Source organism: Acanthochromis polyacanthus, chromosome 7 (assembly GCF_021347895.1).
Source record: "Acanthochromis polyacanthus isolate Apoly-LR-REF ecotype Palm Island chromosome 7, KAUST_Apoly_ChrSc, whole genome shotgun sequence".
In the NCBI taxonomy this organism is placed as follows: Eukaryota; Metazoa; Chordata; class Actinopteri; family Pomacentridae; genus Acanthochromis; species Acanthochromis polyacanthus.
In genome coordinates, this window is record NC_067119.1 from 24,288,139 (window position 1) to 24,313,000 (window position 24,862).

Sequence of the window (24,862 nt, forward strand, 5' to 3'; positions counted from 1 at the left end):
AAAGTAATTTGTACAATATACATTAATTGTTTTTGTAACATGGTTATGACTGATGGCTTTCTGTGTTTCAACCATCATTTCATTGGGATCCAAATGGGTTCACAGTTTCATTATTCAACAAAGGATTTGTACTGCAACACTATTACTATGTTAGTCTACAAGCTACCTTGTGTGAATACTGATTTTTTTTAACCATTGTGCTGCATGGCATATTATTTGTATACTGACATTGTCTGAGAGTACATATCTGTCTTGCACAGGTTTCCTTATTCACACAAGCATGGTGCTGGTAGTAACAGAGAATGCTACATGCCAAAACCCGGGATCAAACCAGGAACCTTTAGATCTTCAATCTGACACTCGCCTGACTGAGTTATTACAGCTTCCATAGTAGGCCTTTTTCGCGCAACAGTTTCAAGTCTGCCTAATATAGAAAAGCCGTTTGATTTGTTTATAGATTGTTGTGTAGACTTTGATTTATTTTGTTCCTTAAATCCCCTGACAGTGTGTTATTACAATTAGTAGAAGACAAAACCATAAATAGAGTGACTTAACAACTGATTAAAGCAAGCTTGTGAAAACCAAAACTGTTTGTTGAAACAGTGTTGCCTGCTGTGACAATACCTCTGAAAATCTAATTTATTCATATCTGTGAATAATATTTTGGTATAAATGAGAAAGCGGTGATTTAACTGTTTTATTTACCAAATTTGTAAACAACGACAGACCAAATCCAGGGTCAAAAATTTCTTTACTGAAATTTGTCATGTCTTTGACTAGAGTATACAAGTAGAATAAGGACTTCCATAGTTTATTTTTTTAACTCAGTTTATTTCCATTTGGTAACATTGGTGTGGATCACTCAGTCAGACTGCATGAGTGACTAACAGCACCTGGATAATCGCAATACAACTGAAATGTGAGAGAAGGTTTAAACAGCCCATACAGGAATCAAACCCGCAACCTTGGCGTGATTAGCACCACGCTCTAACCAACTGAGCTGACCGGCCATGATAAGTGAGGTCATGACGTCATCAGTACATCCGTAGTCCCCCCTATGGCCCAGGTTTAGTCAGTTGTTGTTATGGGAGTTATTACCAAAGCAGGAACTCAAACTCATATTTCAGTTGAACTTGTGAAAATTTTACCAGCAGAAGTCTTGTCAGGCTCACGGTTTACAAATTGGGGCTAAGACTGACTTCCCTGGGGGGACCGACAGGGAGAAATGTGAAGTGCAAGTAAATAAAAATGTAATGAATATTATTCATGAATGGTGCTTTTGGTAGCCATCCACAAGGTTCTGGCTGTATCTTGACCACTGCTCTTGATAGAACTGGTAGTTAAACTAAAGTTGTATGCTTTCTGGCACGGACTTGTTTCTTCGTCACAGTCCATTACAGAACAGTGGTTTAGGGTTTAAGTCAGGACGTGGGAAGGCCAGCAGATTTATTCATTGACATTTTGTAACAGCCCAATGTGTAAGGAGCTGATATTTCCTGTTGTCTCATGTGTTTTTCTGTGTTCAAGGTGAGGTGAAATGCAGCTATCTGTGCAGTCCAGCTTGGATGTATTTTAGTATGAAAAAGACCTAAAGAACCTAAGTAAGCTAGGAAAGGTAAAGACTTTATTACAGTTTTTGAGACGCATATTTGGCAAGTGCTGAGAATCAGCAGTCCAAATTAAGATTAGCAATGCGCCAACTGAGCATTATAGGTACAAATGCAATCTAATTTGAAATTCTTGAAAATTCGTATTTGGCCCGTACGGGGATCGAACCCGCGACCTTGGCGTTATTAGCACCACGCTCTAACCAACTGAGCTAACCGGCCATGTGAGAGGTTGATCCGTGACGTCATTACAACTACAGTTGAATCTTACTGAACAGAAAGTAAAACTGAGTGAGCTGACAGAAAACAACTCTTCGACGGTAAGCTGGAATCTTTTCAACCTTTGAAACCGTTTTGCTCTTCCACGTGTAATGAAGGACAAACCAACATAATGAATCATGTCAATTTGATATGATAATACAGATGTATGTTAGGTTGACACAGAGTCTACCTAATTTATCATCTACGTCAGTGGTTCACAAATCGGAGACAAGACTGGTTCCCACAGCAGGGACATACAGAGAGAAATATGAATTGCATTTAAATTCAAGTTGAATTATCATGATTCATGAATGTAAAACTAGCCTAATAATGGTAGTCTGAGAGTAGCTGCGTTCATGATTATGATTAAGCTTTTTAAAACAAAATAGCATGTACGGGGATGACAGTCTCTTTAAAAACGGAAGAAATCCGTCTGATTCAGTCAAAGAACATGAGGCTGCAATATCAGGTTTTGCTCCTACAGCAGAGAGATACTGGGGTGCATCCTGATCACTATTAGTGGACTGGCTAAGCAAGACTAAGGAAGCACCAAAACACAAACACACAGGACAGCCAAGCCTATTTGTTTAGCACTTCTCAACAATAAAACAATTCAGACTCCTTTAAACCTTGACAGGGTTTAAAAGCAATACACATAAATAGGGTTTACAAGAGCAAAATAGGGGCTGCTCAGTGGAGTAGTGGTTAGCACTTTTGCCTTGCAGCAAGAAGATCCCTGGTTTGAATCCCAGGGTGGGCCTGGGATCTTTCTGCATGGAGTTTGCATGTTCTCCCTGTGCATGCGTGGGTTTTCTCCGGGCACTCCGGCTTCCTCCCACAGTCCAAAAATATGCTGAGGTTAATTGATTACTCTAAATTGTCCGTAGGTGTGAATGCGAGTGTGATTGTTCGTCTGTGTATGTAGCCCTGTGACAGACTGGCGACCTGTCCTGGGTGTCCCCTGCCTTCGCCCAAGTCAGCTGGGATAGGCTCCAGCACCCCCCGCAACCCTAATGAGGATAAAGCGGTGTATAGAGGATGGATGGATGGAAGAGCAAAATAAAAGAGAAGGTGTATACGTTCAAAATTGGACCACAGATTTTCAGGGTGTTTTCAGCATCACAGAGAATAGAATGTTTTGAATTGAAATTTAGAATGTTTGATTTAAATTTCAGGATGAATAAATGATGATTTCATATATTGAAGGAGAAATGCTGTCCAGACCGATCTTGCTCTGCGTGAAAATGTATTGTATTGTATTTATTATTTCATTTCAGGCAAGTATATACAATAGAACCACCTTTTATACATACAAATGTATTGTTATTTCTGTACAGCAACTAAAAAGCTATAGTAGGTATTACATACAGTAGGTTCTGATGCCTGAAAGGGAGTGGGAGGAAGAAAACTTAAATGTAATCGTCCCTTTAGCCACCCATGTACCAAATGATTAAATTCATTTGGCAATTGAATTCAGTTTCACCAGTCATACCAAATAAGATTTTTTTTAAATTTAAATTATACTTCATGGCACACCGTTTTTGTTTTTGTTTGTTTATTTTTTTAAAAAAAAACTAACAAGGTACTTCTATCAATATTCACGTTTGCAGATTTGTGATTTTGGACTACTGAAATGTGTAACTCTGCAGAATCAGACACAAGAGAAACAGACAAATGACAGTTAGTGTAATATGATAATACAGATATATGTTAGGTTGATACAGAGTCTATCTAATCTAATCTAATTTATTGTCTAGGCCATTAGGCTGTACATCTAGGCTATTACATTGTGTGATTTCAAGGGGTTGACAAATTATCGACCTGGCCAATTATTCTTACTTCAACGAAGCTTTGTGACGAAGTTTGTCTTACTCAGAACTTCAAGAACAAGATTTTAAGTTTTGCTGTAAATGTATATCATGTCCAATATTATTTATCAGTCTAATCTAATGTTCAGATACTAAAACATACTGGTCAGCTCGTCTGCTATGAAAATGGTACACCTCTGCTATAACCCAATGCTGCATTTTTCTCACATTTGTCACAGAGCTGCAGATTTTTGTGGGGCCTAAACAACACCCTTCACCAGCCACATCCTTGAATCGGGATGTCAGTGCAGTTCTCAGGGTGGGAGGTGGTCGACGATGGTGCTTCGTTCCCTGGTGTGATGCTGGGACCATCACAGACGCCTCAAAACCGGGGCGTCTACACTATGTACCATGGGACTCGTGTTTCCAGCGCACGGCTCATCATTGCTAATGGTTTTAAACAATCAGCAGGCGGCACGCTGGGACAGGGAGTGTATGTCAGTCGTGATAAGAAAAAGGCAGATGGTTATCCAGCATTATGTAGCCCCTCAGACCGTGTGGTCCTTGAGCTTCGTGTGCGTGTTGGACGTGTCAAACGTATTGACCAGCTCGGTCATCCTTTGCAAATATCTTGGCATGCGCAGGGCTATGACACCGCCTGGTTGCCACCCACGTTTGGCCTAGAGGAAGACTGTGTGTTTGATCCCAAGAGAGTGAAGGTGGTGGGCATTGCAAATGCACCCAGCACTGCCATACAGACAGAACTGCAGCAGCTCCTGGCAAAAACACCAAAGAGTCCTAGGAGAGGAGGAGCTGCTGCTGCAGATGTGTGTTCCCTGTGTAAGAGGAAGACCCAACAAGGCTCTCAGCACATCAAGCAACACTGCTGGAAGTGTGGGCAAAACATCTGTATTCTCATGTCCAAGCATTTCTGTGCAGTGAAACCCTGACATGGGATTGAGGAAGAAGATGGCTCAAGAAATGGAGTGGAAAGATAGCACAACGGTGCTGGAAACAGAACGGAGGCTAAACTAAAACTGAAATCAACTTCAATATTAATTTTCAGTAATAATTTTTTTCAAATGCTGGATACATTTTGGGGGGATCTCTGTAGATGATCTTGTTCATCAACAGACCCAACTCATAGTAAGTTAAGTCCACTTAAATGTTCATTTGTTATTCTACAGTACCTGTTGCTTTACATTTTCTCATCATTACTCATGCTTTGATTGTGTGCATTTACTGTGATTTAAAGCTGCTGAATACAGAATTATGTAACGGAGCAATTATCAATAAAGGGCACTGTTTAATTATAACATCAAGCATCTTCAGCTTTCTGAACCTCCAGATTTATGTTCTACATTTATCAGAAAAACTATATAAGAAACACAGCTTTGTGAATTCATATTGTGTAATTTCACCATTCAGAATGCTGTAGAGTAGCAGGCAGGTATTACACAATAGATGAGAGAAGAAGGGCAGAAAAAAATGCTCATAATCAAAGTTGACGTATAGAACCAACAGCTACAACTGACTTGTTTTAAGTGTTGCTGGTCTAATTAATTTCCTTCTGTGTGCTGCGAAGCTGAAGACCTGCTGGCTGCAGTCTGAGGTCCAGCTGAAGATATGTTGAAAGACTAATCAAGTAACCATTTCCTGAGGGTGATGTGAAACTACATTTCCACTAGTTTATGACCTTAAATCACACAGAGTAATGGAAGTGACATAATGTTTACTACCTTTTATGTGAGACTGCTGTTGCAGAGATCATAAAGACGGAAAATTTAAACAGTCAGTCCCAGCACACTATAAATGATCTGATATGTCTAAGGTGCTAAAGGTTGATTTTTTGAGTCCCTCTTCTTCAGGACCTCAGTGGCCTCAGGATCAATGATAGGTGCAGTACACGCCTTACAGTCCTTCTCAGTTGTAACTGAGATTCAGTGGTGCACTGCGCAAAATTACAAATTATTTTCTCACTCAAAACCATGCATAAAAAAATCAAACTGGAGCTTTTGGCAGTGTTAATGGGAGGTGGCTCTTGCCAAGTTGTTGATCCAGTTTCCTAGCAGTTCATGTAGCTGACACACAATACAGTTGCTTAGATTCAAGGCTATATTGAACAGACCATTTGTGAAAAGGAAATTTCATCATTTCAAGTATCAAATTGTAAAACATAATAAGAAGTTTTGGAATTCGGTAAGAAAAGCATCATTGGCCCGTACGGGGATCGAACCCGCGACCTTGGCGTTATTAGCACCACGCTCTAACCAACTGAGCTAACCGGCCACGTCACCATCGCCGAAAAGTCGTGTAGATCAAGCAGTCTCAATAAGGCGTGTCTTCAACGTGATTTCTAATTTCAAAGGTGAAAGCATTTAGAAACTGCTGAACAGAAACCGAAAGTTATTGCGATTTCATAGAAGGAAGCAAGTGTTCACCCACGGTAAGAGTTAAAGTTCGTTTACCTCGAATTAAAAAAAAACCTTAAAGCTCAAAAAGAACAAGTGACTTTTATAATGACAAAATCAGTGGGAATGAGTTAGCCTTAGGTCGTTTTCTTGTCTCTACGATTAGAGCCTCCAAGTGTGTTGCTGTAAAACTTCGCTAGCATTCAGTTCACTTGAAGTCGGTTTCTGCTCAAAAACATATTAACCCTCAGTCTGAGTGCTCGAAGCACGACAGTCATCAAGTACTGTCGAATATGATATATTTAGGGCAAATTACCTTAATAGAACTTTAGATGGTAAAAAGTGTAGCAGCTAGCTAAAGATGACGAGTTTTAATGTGGAGGGGGGAAGCAGTGGGACGGCACTGTTAAGCTTCTCCGAGGTGTCGTGGACCTGACAAAAGGGAACATCAGTGAAGATAACCTCAGTGACATGCTGCTTCCTGTTGTCCATCTCATTTACATGTTTGTGGAGGACATGAGGAGCAACCATAGACTGTATCAACATGATGGACTAATAAACTTATAAGTAGGGAGCGTAGTGGGGTTAGTTTACTCACTATTTATTCCTTCTCATCAAATTGTCTCTAATTCAAATTAAAAATGTTGTTTGGAATTTTTTTAATTATTGGATTTCAGTTTTAGAATGTTATGATTTCAATCATAGAATGCTGCGGTTTGAATTTTAGATAGAATTTTAGATAGATAGATAGATAGATAGATAGATAGATAGATAGATAGATAGATAGATAGATAGATAGATAGATACTTTTTCAATCCTGAGGGAAATTCAAGTATTTTGCAGCTTACATACAATAAAAGGCAGAGTAGTAACCAGATTAACATGAACATTAAAGGTTAGTATATACTCTGAAAGAGATGCTCTACAATACTACAAACGAAACACTCTAATTTTAATATCTACAGAAATACTAAATGTATTAAAAGTCGATATACAGTGTTTACACATTTCAAGGCACGGTGATTTAAAGTGATTTCCACAGGTAGTAACAAAAAACAAAACAAAACAGTTGAAGTAAACTACATAAGGTGCACAGATATACACTGACAGTCAATAGAAACTTTGAGACCATATTTTTCAAAATAATTTTTATTTTGAAGCCCGAAACTGGATTTTCTTCATATGAATCATTTGTTTAGCATATTGGCATACAGAAACAAAAATCTAAAGTTTCAAAAATGACTTCAAAATAAAGAATTTCACAAAAGAAAATGGCACCTGCCAAACACAAAGTCACAACAGTCAATACCGAGTATGGCCTCCATTTGCTTCGATGCAGGCAGCAATCCGTCGGCGCATGCTTTGGACCAGGCTTCTGATTGTGGGTTGGGAACAGCCCATACGCCTGGCTACATCACTGTAGCTCAAACCGGCCTCCACCATACCCAGTGCCCGGAGACGTTGTTCATGTGATAGGCGCAGCATGATGCTGTTCACTGAACTAACAATGGTGGCCTTTTTTGGGCCTTTATATAGGCCTTCAAAACCCATTCTCAAATTGTGCAGATACTCACTGAGTATTGTTTGGTGTGTATTTGGTTCACTTTTGCAAAGTGACCAACCCATGTGCAATGAATCATGACAAAATGACAACTCATCATTATCTCAACTACCAGGGCACTAGCTCATCAGTAAATCCACAATGAATAATTACAACCCCCCTACAAGTAGAATTCTGCGTACATTTCTACCTCAAAGTTTCTACTGACTGTCAGTATACTACAATCACGTTGGATCGATCTTGCTGTGATCATGACTGAGACCCTCTCCTGACCACTCAGTGATGAGTTGTACAGTCTGATGGCTAGAGGGACAAAAGAGTTCTTGAGTCTGTTCGCTTAGCAGGTCAGAGACAGCAACCTGGAGCTGAACACTTTCCTCTGTCTGATCACAGTCCTGTGCAGAGGAGGCTGAGTGTTGTCCAGAATGCAGAGAATCTTCTCCAGGGTCTTTCTCTCTGTTACTGAAGCCTGAGAATGTTATGATTACAATTTTAGAATGTTACCATTTAAATCTGAAGTTAAATTTTGTAAAATTTATGGTAGGCTACTAAACTTATCCGTAGAGAGCATAGGGGGGTGGGTTTCTTCACTGAGTGCTCATTCTTCTTTTTCGGCTTGCCACTTACATTTTTAAATTATAATTTATAGCCCAGGTTTTAAAAAATGCTACAGTTAGTGGCATAACATCTACCAACATCTGTGATCCACAATCTGTATCACTGAAATCAAAAAAAAATTTCTTTCTTGGATCTGTTATAACATAAGAGCATTTTTGTTTTACTCCCTCACAGAGCTGCTGATCTTCACCCTTCATCTCTACTGAATTAGGATGTCAGTCCAGTTCTTTGGCTGGGAGGTGACCTATGACGATAACTCCCCTCGTCAGGAGCTGGGAGCCTCCCAGGCGCCCAAAGATCGAGGTGTCTACACCATGTACCATGGCACCAGCGTTGCAAATGCACGTCTCATCATTGCTAATGGTTTCCAACAATCCCAAAAAGGCATGCTAGGAAAGGGCGTGTACGTTAGTCGTGACAAGAAAAAGGCAGACCGCTATCCACTGAACAACAACCGTTCAGACCGTGTGAACCTTGAGCTGCGTGTCCGTGTTGGCCGTGTCAAGCGCATCGACAAAGACAACCATCCTATGCAGTACACTTGGAGCGCACAGGGCTATGACACTGCTTGGGTACCCCCCAACTGTGGCATGGTGGCTGTGCCCAGCGGCCTGGAAGAGGATTGTGTGTTTGACCCCAAAAGAGTGGAGGTTGTGGGCATTGCAAGGGCAGACCCCAGCGTACTGACGGAGCTTCAGGAGCTTGTGGCTAAAAGACGCCTCAGTGGAGGAAACAGTGGTGCAGGCTCTTCTGGTGGTGCTGCTGTCGCCGATGTGTGTTCACTGTGCAAACGAAAGAAGCAGCAGGGTTCTTCACACTACAGTCAGCCGTGTTGGGGCTGTGGGCAGAACATCTGCCCTCTTCAAGTCAAGCATGTCTGTTCAGTTCGTGTTTGACAAGTGTAAGGGGCTGAAAAACTGTATGGCTGTGACACACCTGGATCAAGGTTCTTCTAAACTATACATGGTGCAACATGTTCAAATAATTACTGAACATGTGCTTCAGATGTATGTATGCTGTCTACAAAGTTGCTGGGAAGTTCACCATGCTCCAATTTATGCTGCAATCATGTAATACTGCCCATTAGCATGTGTTCAGGTTATGTACAATCAAGATGAGACACTCTTTATATGAACAAAATGTCTTTATTTCATCCTGAATGTTGATATTGTTATTCGATTTTTAGAACATCTGAAACATGCAAATAGCAGTGATGAGTTAAATTAATGAACTGATTTCATTTCCTGAACAATGCCAAATCAAATAAATATGTTAAGCCAATAAAGTCACATTGATGATATCAGACCCATGATCTCATGTTTGATAAGATTTCATAATTAGTTGAAACACTCAGAGAAGTTGAAGTGGTGGTGGTGTTTTGTCTGTAAACAAACCAGCTAATGCATGATTTCATAATGTTATCATAGATGCACAGTGATACAGTTGCAAAATTCAGGAAGAAGAGGCAAGCAGTGAATGAAACTCCAGCAGTCTTTGATCTCCATTCATTTTGGCATGTTGCAGAAGGACCTGCAAAAAGATGAGAGTACATTTTTACTATCAAAGCTGCAGTAATGGTAAAAAACAAACAACAAAACCAAACAATACAACAGTAAGACAACAAATGTGACCAGTTTTTGTTTGACGATGGCTGAAATTACTGTTTCCACAGAAGTTGTAGATGGAAATTTGCGCTTCAAGTAAATATATATTAAAAATATTTCAGTGTGGTGCCAGTGTAGCGATGAGGCAGCTGAGTTGCTCACATTCATGAGTTCCTGGTCATTTTTGGCATGTAAGTGTCTAAGGAGATACCAGCTGGCCACCTGCACCACTGTCCCTGGGAACTCTTGAGGGGAACATATACCAGCCTCTCCAGCAAACGCCTTGTTTCCCTGCAGACAACATAACACAGACATGGACAAAGGAAAAACGCGATTGTTCCATAACTGGACAGCCCGTGCCTGCTTTAAAAACATCAACAGCAATTGGATGCTGCTGTTGTGTTTGTCATCTAGCTGAAATTGTCTGGCAGAGAAGTCTCATCTGAGATTACACTGTGCTTCTGTTGGTCTGGGTTGAAACTGCACCCATAATTGTTCTCTGTTTTTCCAAAATATTTAACACTACATACAATAAAAGAAGCCATGTCTTTGTCACAACAGGGGCTTTTAATATTGTGATTATGCCTGGCACAGGGGAGATTCTTGAGCATTCCTCAAGGAACTCAGCCAGGTCATGATTGGCATTTTTGTTCTCCTCAGCTCTCTGCTGAATGTAGCACTCTAATTGAGCATCCTGGCAGGCCTGTGAGCTAGTGACAGAATGCAATTATGTAAGGACAGAAAACTTTGCAAATTGCTTTGCAGCTCCAAAAGTACCAACATCTTGAAAAGACAGATGGAAGCTTAAATCTCAAGAACCTAACGCTTGCCTTAAATCACTTAAGATGATAAACTACATGTCAGTGGGGTAAAATTATTTGCATATCTTTGCTCAACAACCCACATGACTACAAAAAGCATGGAAATCCTGCAATGGAAACAGCACTGAGAGAAGCACTGACCTAGCAGCCATCTTGGTCACATACTGGAGGAGAGCCTGGAAAAGGAGGGCCACTGGGGATGAGCCCATCTTCAAAACCTCAGTAGTAGCTTCAAGCACCAGGTCCTGCCAGTCATTTCCTGGGACACCCGCCTTTGAAGTTAGATCACACAGGGTTTAGAATGAAACTTTCAAAAACAAAAAAACAGACAAACTTCAGTTTTATTTATCTACTAAACTAGTAATGCTTTCCACTGTATTGTTTGCTAACACCGTGTGTAACACCTGCCTGCTACAGAATGTGTCAGTGATGACTTTTACAGATGCAGTGGCTGTGATAAAAGAATGTAGTATCTAAAAATAATGATAAAAATTATATTAATCTCACGCATGTTCACATGGCTTGCAAAATGCCAAAAAAAACAAAGCGCTGTATTAAACAACGCTGGGCAAATATACGGTTTGATGTCCTTTGACTAACGAACTAAAAACCATAACCAGTGTTTTTGCCTTTCCACTTGTCTTCAGCCGCTGCTCCTATGATTTGCAGCTAAATATTCACTCATCTTTCATCTCCTCTACCTTGCTTCTGCCCACTTGACAGGAATGCAGATAGGAACTGCCTCTTGCTTTGTGTTTGCATAATAATACGCAACTTTGTCATTCTCTAAAAAGAAACTACTAGTTCTAATTGGTAAAAACACTACCTCTGGGATAAAATAAAAACAGTTCTGCTCTACTTGCATAATGTAATGTCCACAATATTATTATTTGTAGTTACAGTAGTGGTATAGCTGTATTGTTGTGCTATTATAGCTGTATTTTATCATCCTCAAATTTAGATTTGTGTTTATCCCAAGCACAAACTCACCATACAGGGTCCAAGAGCTAACAGGGCAAGTCGGAGCAGGCTGGCTACCTGGCAGCTATGCGCGCCAAGCTGTGAGGCCAGCTGCAGACTATGTCTGTAAGCCATGACTGCTTGAACCAGCAGGCCCTGATTACGATATACCTCAGCCAGCCACTGAAGAAAGGAAAGTAGGAGAGTGATGAGACGAGCAATGATGAGGAGGGACACGTGGGAGAGAAAATATGAGAAGTAAAGGAAAATGTTTGACACGAAATGCCAGTCTCTTGTAAGATGAGAATGAAATATATGTCTATTAACAATGCAATGTAGGCTTCATTATAATATCAAAGAAGGCATCTCTCTACTTTTCTACTGTAGCAACAAATGAACTCCAATGATATATAATTTTATCTGCACAAATACAGACTTACAGAACCTGCATAGGCAATTAGTTGCTGCCATTAGATAGACCGTTAACATGACAGGACAAGTCCATAGATGGAACACAAAAGTACAAAGAGGAACACAAGGGCTGAACATAAAGCAATAAAAACAAAAATAAGTGTACAAGTTGTTTTCCATGCACTTATGGGTGGCATGTAAAAAGGTGAATGGAAAAATCCCAACAAAGAAATGGAGACACACAAATGCAAATTCTTCTGTATACATGTGTATCATTTTTGACTGCAAGCTAATTCATTATTTACTGTATGTAATCTAGGTTTGTGGAGGATACACTATGACATGGCAATATCACTGCAATTCTAACTCCACACTTGTACTATTACACTGTGGCTGTAGCTACGGTCTGCCAACATGTTCAAGGCTGTTTCTCTCCTGCTGGTAGCAGCCATTTGATGTTAAGTGCAGCAATCTGAGGTCTGGAGCAAGTTACAGAAATGGACTTCATCAGTTCACTGCCTCATACAAGCAAGCAAAAATGGCAGTGGTAATATGGAAAAAAATCCTTTTCAGAGCAAATTGTCCAACAACTCACCACTTCAGTCAGTATTTCTAGGCTTTACTACGTAATAGAGATTACTAGAATTGGCTGTTTGTGCTACATCTGTATGTGTTTGTGAAAAATGTGGTTACCACTAAAGTAATGTAGTGTGAAATTGAAATACAATCCGTGCTAAAGTGTTTTAAATCATGGCGTGTCAACTTACATGCCATGCCCCCAGGTTGGTGGGGTTCATCATCACGGCATTGTTGAGCTGCTCCAGCACAGTGTCAGGGAGGACAGTACCACCATTAGCCAGAAGGAGGCGCTGACACTGCACTTGTCTCAATGACAGCATCACTGCTGGGTGTTCAGGGGACACGTTCAGCACCTGAGACAAAGAGGGAAAACATGAGGAAGACAGTTCGGTTCAGTTTTACATTATTTCTCATTACATGGCATTGGTTCTCAAGTGGTGTCAAATAATATTTTTTAATCCTTTCTACACAAGTAATGTTGAAGATATGTGTTAAACCTGACTGCCTGTGTGTTCACATCCCACCTGTGTGCAGAGGGCCTCCGCCTGCTCCAGCTGCCCCTCCAGCATGAGACCCGTCACCGCCTGCTGTAGAACCCAGCCTTCCAGAGTCTGAGCTAGAGGACGTTCTATCTCCTCCACATTACGCACTGGAAAACCAAAAAAAAAGGTGTTAGCTACACACTCATGAAACAGGACACAAAGCGAAAGCACATCAGTGAACACACCTTTCTCAGAAACCACTGACATGAGGATTTGCTCCAGTGCTTGTCTGCAAGGGGCGGAGCCAGAAAGATAACAAGAAGTGTTTTCTGTGTGACAGGCAGCCATTAACCCGGCCCATGTAGCTGGATCGTCTAGAGTAGAGAGAGGGATAAACACTCAAATACAGATGGACTTAAAGAAGTACTCTGTGCAGTCAAACAGCCAAAATCTATTCTACTCCATATCATGAAAGACATTATTATGTGGAGTAGAGATTTTACGATAATTCCACTAAATCCAAGAACTTTAAAAATTAATTTTCAGATACTAATGTTTACCTTCCATCCACATTTTCTGTTTTGAAGTAAAGGGCAGCAGGGAGTATTTCTGTGTGAGGTAGTTTAATGAGTTTGTTTGTGTTTGTATGCGTATCTACCAGGACAGAGGAGAACAGCTCTCTGCATGGTCTTCAGTGCATTCTTGTGCTTGTCCTCTCCAGAGTTTCTCCCACTAGCTAGCTGATTCACTCCACTGTACAACAACGCCCTCTGCAGTCACACAAGTTAGATCATCTCTGTTTAACATGTATTGTTGCAAGGAAACCAAGGTTAAAATATCCACAATTACTAAACTAAACATTGATGAAGTTTACACAAATGGACATGTATGTAGAACTGAATTACTGATAATGCGTTATCGTTAGAAGGATGGTGAGTTAGACAGAGAATACAACAGACAAAGAAACTATGCAAGTTCAGCAGAATTACACAGTCAAACTCTTACCTTTCCTTGGGTCATACTGGAGAGACAGGCAACATGGCCAGCCACTGCACCACCCTATGTCACACAGAAGCCAAAATTATGAACAAGTTCCATCACATTACAAATGTTCAGCAGCTCAACAGCAGGAGTGGATGAGACTGCTCATTTAAATGTGTGTTACTTTACTAAATATCCTGCTTTCCTTCTTAGGATCTTCGTAATGTTTGTGTACACATACGCAAGCTTACATTTGCCTTTCTGGGGTAGTATTGTGGTACTACTCTGGACAGAAGGGCCCACAGAGATGGGTTTCCAGGATTGCTGTAAATATGACAGAAAAAAGGAAGACCTATTATGTATACGACATACTGCTACACAGACCGGGGAAGTATTGCACCTGGTAATCATTCAGAAAGGCAGAGGAGAATCTCATCAAAGCATCTATTGCACCTTGCTTTGATCATTCAACAGGGCAGATACCAGCCTACGGTGGTGCTTTGTTCATCCTTTCTGATTCATCAGTGAGATTTCAATAGAATTTACTTTAAGTCAATTCATTTTTTAGCCACAGATGTGCTTTATGTTCACACATAAGTCTGTACTAATACACTAACAGAAGCAGATAAAAGTCAATTGAAAACAGTCCCAAAACAATAAATGATGGTAAAATTGGTGATATAATAATACACATTTATTGTACTATGTTCTGTAATTTGTGCAGTCCGCCACAAAACACATAAAACTACAAACTGTCCTTCCGTGTCAAAAGTGCAGTTTAAAGAATAATTAAATGAAAAATACTTGGTCTTTTTGGAAACCAAATTAGGTAGTTCTAGTGCACAGCATATCAATAAAGAACAGTCTATCTTAGTAGTATACCTGTGTACAGCTCTGGAAGCTTCTCTTTGCACAGCACTGAAGTTTCCCTGCAGAGCCAGCAAGGAGCAGGTGAGCAGACATCGCTGCTCCACAACGTTCCCAGAGGCTGGACCTTGTTTTAGCAACTCAGTCAAAGCAGCAGAAGCTAGTGTAGCATCACCGTGGACTAATCCCACAGAACACAAACACAGCAGCGACTCTGAGATTGGCTCCTTTAACATTGAGCTGTGGACACAGACAGCAGGCAGATAAATAATTTTAGTGCAAGCAAGTATAGCAACTATCGCAACTAATCTGCACTGTAGCCCAAGAAAAATATAAAAAATCCAGTATCATGTTATCACTAAGTCATAACAAAACTGTCTGACACAATCAAAAGGTTTTGGGGAAGCTCTCCAATGTGAGGATTGGCAGTTTTCTGTCAAGCAGCATCCAATAACATGCAGGAAGCCAGCATATGATCCTATGGGATCTTTCTACATACATTTTTTTTTCAATTTTTTTACTTTTAGTTTGGGCATAATAGCTTGTGAATGCAATACTATCTACAAACAATGTATTAACAATAAAAAAAAACATAACTATCTCTTGAAATCTCAAAAAAGCATTATACGACTTTCAAATACACCATTTTCTCAGCAAGATCTGAAAACACTGTAATGTAACAATGACATACTAGCATAAATTGAAAACAAACCACAAGTAAGGAAAATAACACATCAATTTCTGAGGAGTGTTTTGGCTTGGTGGACAAGAAAGAAATCGGTGCTATCCAGAGAGCACAGTGGACTCACCATTTAAACAGCAGAGTCTTGGCTGAGTCCAGGTTGCCCTGCCGGTGCTGCAGCAAAGCCAAAGCTGTTAGTATGTAGGCCTTTTCCTTTTCATTGGAAGCCACAGCCAAGGCACGTTCATAGGCTAAAGAACACACAAAGCAGTTTATTCCCTCTTACGTGTAACCACATCTACGCTTTCTAATTTCGGTACATTTCAGAATTCTTACCGCTAATGCTTTCTGGGACGAGACCTGCCCTGCAGTAGGCCAGAGCCAGCCCAACGAGGTCACTGAGCTCCTGTAGTGGAGTAGAATTATAAACCTGAACCGCCTCCTCCCACTGGCCAGAGGTGCTGCAAAAGATTGAAACGGAAAATAGAAAAGTGATGTTTAAGGTGTGTGGTAAGCACTTTAAAAGATGGTTAAAGTACATCATAATGAAACAGCAGATTACCACAAAGCCCGGCCATAACAGCCCAGAGAAAAAGCCAGCTCTTCTGAAGAGGACGTGGACTGAAGCAGTTCAACCGCTCTGAGGAGACAAACAGAATGCAGGAAAGTGAATTTTAAACCCACAAATTAAACATTATGTTCCTTACAGATTAAAGAGAAGCACATCAAGCACCTTTGGTAAGCCTGCAAGGCCTGCCTCTTCAGCTGCAGATGCTCATTCAGGTAGCCCAGCATAATGAAGGCATCAGGGTCAGACTGGATCCTCTCTGACAGGGAAACAAAAAACACTTTGCATGACCCAACATCCATCAATAACACATGACCCAATGAAAATCAGCACATCTGTGGATATTACGTGCTCACAAATAGATGATTTACCTGTGTACTTGCTGAGTGCCACCTGAGCAGCAGAGACTGCATTCATCTGCACAATGTTGTAGCGATACAGTTCAGAGTCTCTGTTGCTCTTATCCAGCAGGGTGGAACAAACCCAGTAGGCATAACCTTTCACTCCTTCCATCTGACAGGGCAAAATATTAGAATGAAGTTGGCGAGAAAAGAAGGGAATCTAGAGCCTGACAAACCAACAAACATCTGCTGCATTTTTGGTTACATCATTGACTAATCACAAATTTCATACTAGCAGCAGCAAAAGGCTTGGAACTGAAAATGTAACGGTGACTAAGAAAGGTGAAGCAAAGATTGTTATTATCCAGCTAATAACTAGGTATTAAAATTGCAAGTGCAGTGGTTTTTGGATGTAACGTACATGTGTGCTGAGTTCAGTGGTGTGCCTGAAAAGATCCATGGTGTCATAGCTTCCCACGTTTTCTGCTATCAGTGCCTGGTAGGAAGACAAAGGGGTACAATTATAATTAATAAAGACAAAGAGATTAAAAAAGCCACACTAACATGCCCATCCTCCACAGCTGCCAATCATTCCTAATCAGTCTCATGCACAGAACTCCGGGCAGCTGTGGTTAGGCACACCTGGTCATCATCATCCTCACAATAAAAGCTGACAGTCACGACATTCTAAAATCCTAATTAGAACAATTTAAGATTCAAATCATATCATTGTAAAATTCTAATAATTGGCCATGTTGGATTTATATTATATGTGCATGCAACAAAAACAACTTGATTATCAGGCACAGTGAATAAATGCTGAATGTACATTTCCTTGACATTGTGGAATTAAAATCACATTGTGCTAAACTGCTATGATGGTTACCTGTCCAATCCAGCAGCTGACATAAAGTGGCTCCAAGGATTGAGCAATCTTGAAAGCCTCGTGTGCCAGCTAAGACAATAAGCACATATTTTAACGATTAAAATGTCAGCCAGCTTTGTTATGTTGTTATGTTGTGTATGGAGAGCAACCACAGAAACCTCTATGTTGTCCTTCTTCAAGTACAGAGTACCAAAGGTTTGTCCAGGCAACAACATTCTGGGATGGAAAAAAGAAAGCGACATAAATACATCATAATATTCATGATCTGGGAAAATGTGCAACACATACATTTGGCTCAACTTGGATGGACTTGATGAAGCAATGCTGAGCCAGAGCATAGTTCTCAAGACCTAATGTGACCGAAAAAGCGAAAAGAAACAACTGCATTAGTTTTTCTGACAAACACTGGTCAAAAGTAGAGACATTATTTGGACTATTTGAAAAAGCTATGTCTACAAACATAGCAAAGATATGCATCTTCGTCAGACTATTTAACACAGTCTAACAATACAACTTTTTAAATATATATTTCAAATATATTCACATCAACGTTCTTTTATTGCTACCTCTGGCAATTCATAACAACTAGTAGCTATATACTATACTAGTATCCATACATGGAAAGCTATATAATACAAACTGTGATATAATTATTTATGAAGAAATTTTGGAATACCAAAACATTTCAATCCTACTCAGGGTGATGCAATAATACGTAGAGCTTTCCAAATTGTTGTTCTTTGTACTATGCTAGTTCCCCAGTAATTTCTAAGGCCAAAGCAAAGGATCCAAATTTAAATACAAAAAGCTGGGCTACAACATATGATAATATCTGACAAAACGTATTACCTTTGTTCATGGAAATCACTCCAAGGGCATTCCAGTGGCTATGGTTCCCACTGTCCATCATGACAGCCTTTTTCAAACACTGAGAAGCAAAACAAGACTGTTTAAAAGACCATTTCTGGGAACAAACAATTCCAAACCGTTGTGTAGGATTCTTTGAATTACCTGTTGGGCCTTTTCTAGTAGCAGAGACAGGGAGGTCTGGTCTCCCTCCAGTGGTTTGGTGGCCTGGCGGTAATAGTTGATTCCTAGATCATACCAAAGGCTGGGGACCTCAGGCATCAGCTTCAAAGCATGAGCATAGCACCTATGGGTAGGAACATGTGCAGCTGATGTTCAGTGTTCAATATCTATGCTTGACCAACAGTGGCAGAAATCATACCCGAGGGCAACAGAAAAACAATCATGCTACTATGTATTAATGTTACACAATGACTGCTTTGTTAGACCAGTAGTGATTTAGATGTATAATTTGACAGAATACCAATAGTATAGACAGATACCTCTCACCAGCTTTGAGCGCCTGTGACTGGTTCAACATGTGGCCCTCTGTGTTGGGGTCCAAACCAGCCAGTAAGGCAGGCACTAGAACCTGGGCTTTGTTGGCGACACGATGCAAACTGTGGTGCAAGCATCTCCCAGCAGCTTCCACAAACAAGACAGGTCTGGTCGCAGCTGTACAGCTCTGAAGAGCACAGAAATGTAACAGGATAAATAGATACCACTGGAGATTGTGCAATGAATCACACATCATCAGTTCATATTAAGGGGAACTTTGTTTTTTTTTTTTCAACCTGGGGTCTGTTTCCATATGTAATTTCATACATGTGAGTGATGGAGAAATGAATTTTCGACATAGCTCCAGTATTTAGCCAGGCAGGCAGCTTAGCAGCTCAGCTAGCAGCTCAGCTAGCAAAAAGTATGGGGCAGCTGGCCCCCCCGCGTCAAAGTCCGCGCCTAACATGCTTTTGCCCCACACTGACTGGCTCAGATAGTCTCAATGAGTGTCCCACAACATACTAGAGATGAGAAAGTGAACGAAACCTCCACATTACCTGGCGATCGCTCTTTACTGTGGTCGTATCCAAATCTCAGGACGCAGAGAACGCAAATCTCATTCCGAAATCGCGCGAAGCTCTCGCGCGATTTCGGAAAGAGATTTACTGAAAACAGACCCCAGGTTGAAAAAAACCGAAGTTCCCCTTTAAGTTTTGCAAGCTGAACAAATGCCTGGTCATTACCTGAACAGGTTCTGAGATAGCTTGCTGAATGAGATCAATGGCTCCTCCACTCTGCAGTCTTCCATTAAAGTTTTTGCCAGAGACAGCTGGCACTCCCCAAGACCTGAACAACAGACCATATCAATTAACTTAAATGTCACGGTTTGGGCAGTTTACACACTAGAGATTAAGAACTCATGCAATAAATCCATGATATTTTATTGCATGACTCTTGCCAATAACATGAAGTGAAATGAAGTGCGTGTACAGGGTAGAATGAAACAAATGCCTACCTTTAAGGGCAGGAACATAGTCTTGCTGTGCGTGATCTGCAAGTACTCTGAGACTGCCTCTTTGAACTTGCCCAAAGTCTGTTTAATAGCAGCAACCTGGTAGACACTGTAGATGGAGCAGGGCTGAAGTTGATGGGCCTTACCAAAGGCCTTCAGAGCGGCTGTGAAGCTCCGGCGGTTAAGGTAGGCCTCACCTAAACACTCCCAGCACACCCAGTCCTCAGGATCAGCTCTGAGAGCTGCCTGCAAACTAAAAACATAAATTAAAGTTTCAATAACACTTGCACACTCAAACAATTTAGACCAAGGTCATGTCATGATTTCAGTTTTCTTGTATTTAAGACTCTTACTCAGATATGGCCTGTTGGTGTTTCTCCAGTCTTCAGGTAGTAAAGGCCTCGTCTCATCCAGGCCATTTAGCTGAGCCTGGAGTTGCTTTCTCTATCACTGACTGAAGTATTGATAATGCAGTGTCCATATCCTCCTGGCTCATACTAAGATCCACTGATGCAGCTCCAGACTCAGCATCCTCATCGTCCAACTGAAAGGCCTTCTTATAGCAGCCTTGTGCACGGCCATAATCATTTGCTACCTCTCGATATAATGGCCAAGGTAGCGAAATACACAGCCAAGGTGTGGATCTAACTTTGCAGCCTGAAATAGACAAATGAAGATTCTAAACTATAATTCTCCTTACCTTCCATTTATTGACAAATTTTAATAACAATTTCACTAACCTTTAGCAAGTGAGTATGGGCCTTGCTCCGGTCTTTACGGGTCTCTTCTCCCATGTCCCCAGTAGAGCTGTCCAAGCAAGAAATAAAACTCTCCACAGTCTGGTCTCTGGCTTGTGGCCTTCAGGAAACTACACAGCAGAAGCACAAGAATACGCAACTCAAATGTGGCGAAGGTAATCACTTAACAGTGAACAAATGGACTGTTTTCCTGAAGTTTAACAGAGTACAATGCTGCTGAAAAACCTTTGCTCTGCCTGCTGCTGCTGGCCTTCAGCTATGTGTATCAGTCCTCTCAGTGCAAATCCCTCAGCCAGGTTTGGATTGGAGACCGCCAGCTCTTGATGACACCTACAAAACACATAATTTGACCTAATAAGACACATATTCACAACACTGCATAATCAGGAATTGAAGGGGGCACTCGGTATATATTTACATGTCGATACAGGTTTTGCATTTTTTTTGTGTAGTAAATAATAAAGAAATTCTATTTCTGGGAATTTTCCCCAGAACTTTTCCTGGATTTTTATGGAACTGCTACCAAAAATCTTCCTGGGATTTTAGGGAAATTTTCCAGGAACTTTATGGGAAATTTATGGCAGTGTCAAGTGTAGCTAGCCTGTGAGGTGTTTAGAGAACATCTGTAAAATGCAACAGAACTAGGATATGCAAAAACAGCTGTTCATCAGCATGCATGGTGGATTAATAGCTGTACTGAACCAAAATAAGGAAGTGGAGTTGGAGCAACCAGATTACTTGCTGCTGCGACCAACCAGAGCAGTTGGTAGCACCAGTGCAACCAGTGAAAGTTAGTCTGGGAGTCCTGGAATATGTTATGAAATATGTATTGATGAAATTCAGTGTTTTCTATGGTTACAATAAAATAAGTGTGATACTTTTAATCAGTGGGTAAGAGGTTTTTCTACCTTAAGTGCTGATTAATCTGTCCTTTGCTGAGATATGCCCATCCTTTAAGCGCTAAAAGAACAGGGTCCTTTTCAGCCTCTGAAATCTATATACAAAGAAAGAAAAAACAAGCTTAGACATCACATTCACTTTGATGTTCTGTAGTCTTAAATACATCAGTATGTACATTCTTACAACTGCCAAAATGCCTTCATACTAATTAGGAAAAAACAGTTAAAAATTGCAAAAACACTGAATATGTATTATATAAAAGGAAAACTCTACAATATACTACATTCAGCATGCTGAAAAAGCAGAGAATTAGTCAGTTACGGTACCTGTGAAAATGTCTCCAAAGCCAGTTCTGCAGCCTTCTCTCCACCCACTATCTCACTGTAGCTTCTAGCTTTAGTCGCAGCAGTTGACCCTCAGCCCTTGTCTCCAGCAACACATGGCATTCAGACCTAATGAAACGAGATGAGGTTAAAATTCTTGTTCTTTCACCAAACCCCTTGTTTTTTGTGTTTAAATCCTGCTGAAGTGTGACTGGAGTCTGATGGGTCACTGGATTTAAATTTATCTGAATAACTACAGAGATTATACGTATCAAGGTTACCTTGGGAGCATGAATCGTATAGCCGTCTGTTGGACGTATCTGTGCACTTTAAACTGAGCTTCCTGCCAGATTTATACCATACCAGTGGTTGAGTTTCATTTTTCCTGAGTCCCCTAATATATGGCAGAACACACAGATCGTTGGCAGTTATCACAAAAAATCCTCATTATGTTATGTAATAAAGTCTTCCAGACTCATTTTACAGCAACATCAGAAATACATTATTTAATAATGGAAAACTAACCTGTGAGAGGTCCTTATTGCATCTTGATACCTCCTTTCTTCGTTAGCTTTGGTACCAGACCTAGGTGGCCTAATCCACTGTTAGGAGCCAGATCCAGGATTTAGTGAAACTGCTAACTGCATCCTCGTCCAAAATAACCTTCAAAATGAAAATATAACATAATTATGGCATTATAACATGTATTTCTGACACACACAACACACTTGTGGTTACTAGGATATATTTAAATATAACTGCCATTACATGCATTCTGCCTCCTGATTATTCCTGCCAATGCTGTGGAGCTAATGCTGTTTTTAATGTTTTGTATTATTATATTGTCATTAAACTCTTTTATATGTACTATGAACATAACGTGACTATGATTTTGTGAACAAGATTGTGTCTCACCTGTTTTAAGGTAGTGGACTGCAAGGACCTCAAGAGGATAACTTGGTTGGGTAGAGGGACAGCATGGACTGGCATGCTACTTTCATTTTGTTTTCTTCCAGTGGCATCTGCAGTAAGGGCAGTTCATGATTAACATTTTATTCATTGAAGAATTTTAGGAAACAGTTCCTTTCATTTCTGAGACGATGAGGCAGATATGACAGATGATGCACTTACTTTAGAAAGACATTTAATATAGTCAGCAGAGAGCTTCTTGTGTTTCCTCTCCAGGTACAGGATCCCATTAAGAGCATGGCCTTCTCAAATGCTGTGATTATCTAAAGGCCACAAACACAAATATTCCTCAGTTAGCGGTACAAAACTGGAGCTGAGGGCTTCCATAAGGAAGGCAACTGCTCTAGTTCTGTCTATATTAAATAGATTAGATTTGAAGAGATTGATCTGATGCAAAGTGTTTGTACATAAAAAAAAAAAAAAAAAAATCACATTATGTTGCTGATTTTAAGTCCACATTTAGAAAAGTCATACATGCTGTTGAGTTTCATTGTCCTGCTCCTCCTCCTCACTGAGGCAGTCTGACAGGAGCTGGGTCATCTGCTGCAGTAGCTGCACTAACTCTTTCTTATCCACAGCCTCTTCCTCCTTCAGCTGGACAAGCTGCAGCCAAACCTTTGCCAACTGTTTGCACACATACAAATTTAGTTAAATATATTATATAAAACACAAGCATCTGTTTTCATTAGTCATGACCACACGTCTTTAAATTACATACCTTTGAATATTCTTTGTCAGACTGATAAATCTCTGACAGCTTTTTGATCACCTCATAACATTTGTTTTTGTCTGAGCTGTGAAGGAAGAAAAATATTTTACAATAAATAACATCACAAGACAAAAACTGCACTGAAACCTACAAATATCAATATGAAAGTAATCAGAATTTCAATAATGCTTTAAGAAACCTGTCCTGATAAAATTGTTTACATATCTCACCTTGCATAGAGCTCCACAAGCTTCTGATAGATGTTAGGCAGCTCAACTTTGAAATCCCACTGATCAGTCTTTTCATAAAGATTTGCAAGGCCCTGTAAGAAAGAATGCTTTAGTGACACATTAAATAATCAATTACATACAAATTATTCTTTTTTCTAAGTTCTGCTCCACTTTTTAGTGGCACAAATGTAATTTAACTGTTCTAATTGCAGTTCAGCTGATTATTATCAGCAAACTGATTTGTCCCAGTGTAAGATAAGTAAGAGTAGTGAATGATATTAAACACCAAAAGAGAACAGCTTATATTTTTGTTCCTTGCCTGCCAGGCCAGCAGCTGCTCAGGCTCCAGCTCCACGGCCTTTTTGTAGGCTGTCTGTGATTGATCAGGCTGCTCCAGTTCACTGGCTGCCAAGCCGATGAATACCCATGCATTGTAATTGTTCTTTTCAAGTTTCAAAACAGCCTACAAGCACGATTAAAGACAGCAAAGTCAGCTATACAATACATTCCTTCTTATTTTGAGGAAGAGATGCTTCTACATGATAATACTTGACGTAAATACCACATTTATCTAAGGACTTTACCTTGCAGTGTTTTAGAGCCTCTTTGAACTCTTTGTTTTAATGGCCTCTCTGGCACTTTCAGTGCCGCTTTTCACTTCTTTATTAGACATCTTGAGGTGTTGGGAGACAACGAAGAAATATATTAAAGAAATACTGTCACATAATCGCCTAACTGAAAGTACTGCTAAGCTTAGCCGAAGCACATCGATTCACACATTTACAACCAAAGACACGTCTGTATGAAACTAAAAAGGACTCACTGACCGTGGCAACTTAACCCCACTACAAGTAAACATTATCTAACGTTATTAACTACCAAATAACAGTAATCTACCCGAGTTGACAGTAAACTTCAGGACTGTATCAGCTGTTAGTAGCGTTAGCTTGCTAGTGTTATACTCAATTTAGCATTAGCTCTTAGCTTGCTAGGGTTATAAACCGTGTCTTTGCTTTAGAATGAGAACTGGTTTCAAGCCTTATGTTTTTAGTTATTAAATATTTATTGAACTGGCCAAGTTTGCTTTAACCCTTGTACGTTAAGAAATGTGTATAAAAGATGGGTCCACCTACTGTTACGTTGACAACTTGCACAGCCCGCACCTGAGT

The 24,862-nt window shown here is 40.3% G+C and overlaps 3 protein-coding genes and 2 non-coding genes across 5 annotated transcripts; 2 read left to right on the forward strand and 3 right to left on the reverse strand.

Moving 5' to 3' along the window:
• Positions 1-813: 813 nt before the first annotated feature.
• Positions 814-4,992, forward strand: LOC110950138 (uncharacterized). Its single transcript, XM_051950426.1, has 2 exons — positions 814-1,927; positions 3,916-4,992. The coding sequence occupies exon 2, from the start codon at positions 3,976-3,978 to the stop codon at positions 4,624-4,626; it is 651 nt and encodes a 216-aa protein (XP_051806386.1). The 5' UTR covers positions 814-1,927; positions 3,916-3,975; the 3' UTR covers positions 4,627-4,992.
• On the reverse strand, positions 1,756-1,829 carry trnai-aau (transfer RNA isoleucine (anticodon AAU)). The gene has a single exon. It is a non-coding gene; the product is annotated as a tRNA-Ile (tRNA).
• Positions 4,993-5,891: 899 nt separating the features above from the next.
• On the reverse strand, positions 5,892-5,965 carry trnai-aau (transfer RNA isoleucine (anticodon AAU)). Its single transcript has one exon. It is a non-coding gene; the product is annotated as a tRNA-Ile (tRNA).
• A 90-nt stretch (positions 5,966-6,055) lies between these two features.
• LOC110950129 (uncharacterized) lies at positions 6,056-9,251 on the forward strand. Its single transcript, XM_022192545.2, has 2 exons — positions 6,056-6,122; positions 8,441-9,251. Exon 2 carries the CDS (start codon positions 8,479-8,481, stop codon positions 9,160-9,162), a length of 684 nt encoding a protein of 227 aa, XP_022048237.2. The 5' UTR covers positions 6,056-6,122; positions 8,441-8,478; the 3' UTR covers positions 9,163-9,251.
• Positions 9,252-9,391: 140 nt separating this feature from the next.
• skic3 (SKI3 subunit of superkiller complex) lies at positions 9,392-24,831 on the reverse strand. Its single transcript, XM_051951128.1, is given in 47 exon segments — positions 9,392-9,796; positions 10,033-10,121; positions 10,124-10,161; positions 10,833-10,963; positions 11,682-11,834; positions 12,830-12,994; positions 13,166-13,290; positions 13,369-13,497; positions 13,782-13,893; positions 14,129-14,182; positions 14,356-14,428; positions 14,987-15,211; positions 15,781-15,904; positions 15,990-16,114; positions 16,216-16,293; positions 16,387-16,480; positions 16,593-16,734; positions 16,984-17,058; positions 17,449-17,517; positions 17,607-17,639; positions 17,641-17,664; positions 17,737-17,798; positions 18,298-18,376; positions 18,460-18,601; positions 18,798-18,897; positions 18,900-18,979; positions 19,536-19,638; positions 19,808-19,840; positions 19,843-20,057; positions 20,158-20,177; positions 20,179-20,219; positions 20,222-20,410; positions 20,413-20,461; positions 20,545-20,601; positions 20,603-20,672; positions 20,788-20,892; positions 22,149-22,179; positions 22,701-22,744; positions 22,746-22,807; positions 22,917-22,979; positions 22,982-23,017; positions 23,229-23,378; positions 23,473-23,548; positions 23,694-23,785; positions 24,013-24,156; positions 24,278-24,315; positions 24,318-24,831. Coding segments are annotated over 47 exon segments (4,266 nt in total). The 5' UTR covers positions 24,367-24,831; the 3' UTR covers positions 9,392-9,718.
• Between the last annotated feature and the right edge of the window lie 31 nt (positions 24,832-24,862).

Excerpts from the sequence above, each read along its gene's own strand:
- LOC110950138 (XM_051950426.1), top strand. The coding sequence starts at position 3,976 with ATGTCAGTGCAGTTCTCAGGGTGGGAGGTGGTCGACGATGGTGCTTCG.
- LOC110950129 (XM_022192545.2), top strand. The coding sequence starts at position 8,479 with ATGTCAGTCCAGTTCTTTGGCTGGGAGGTGACCTATGACGATAACTCC.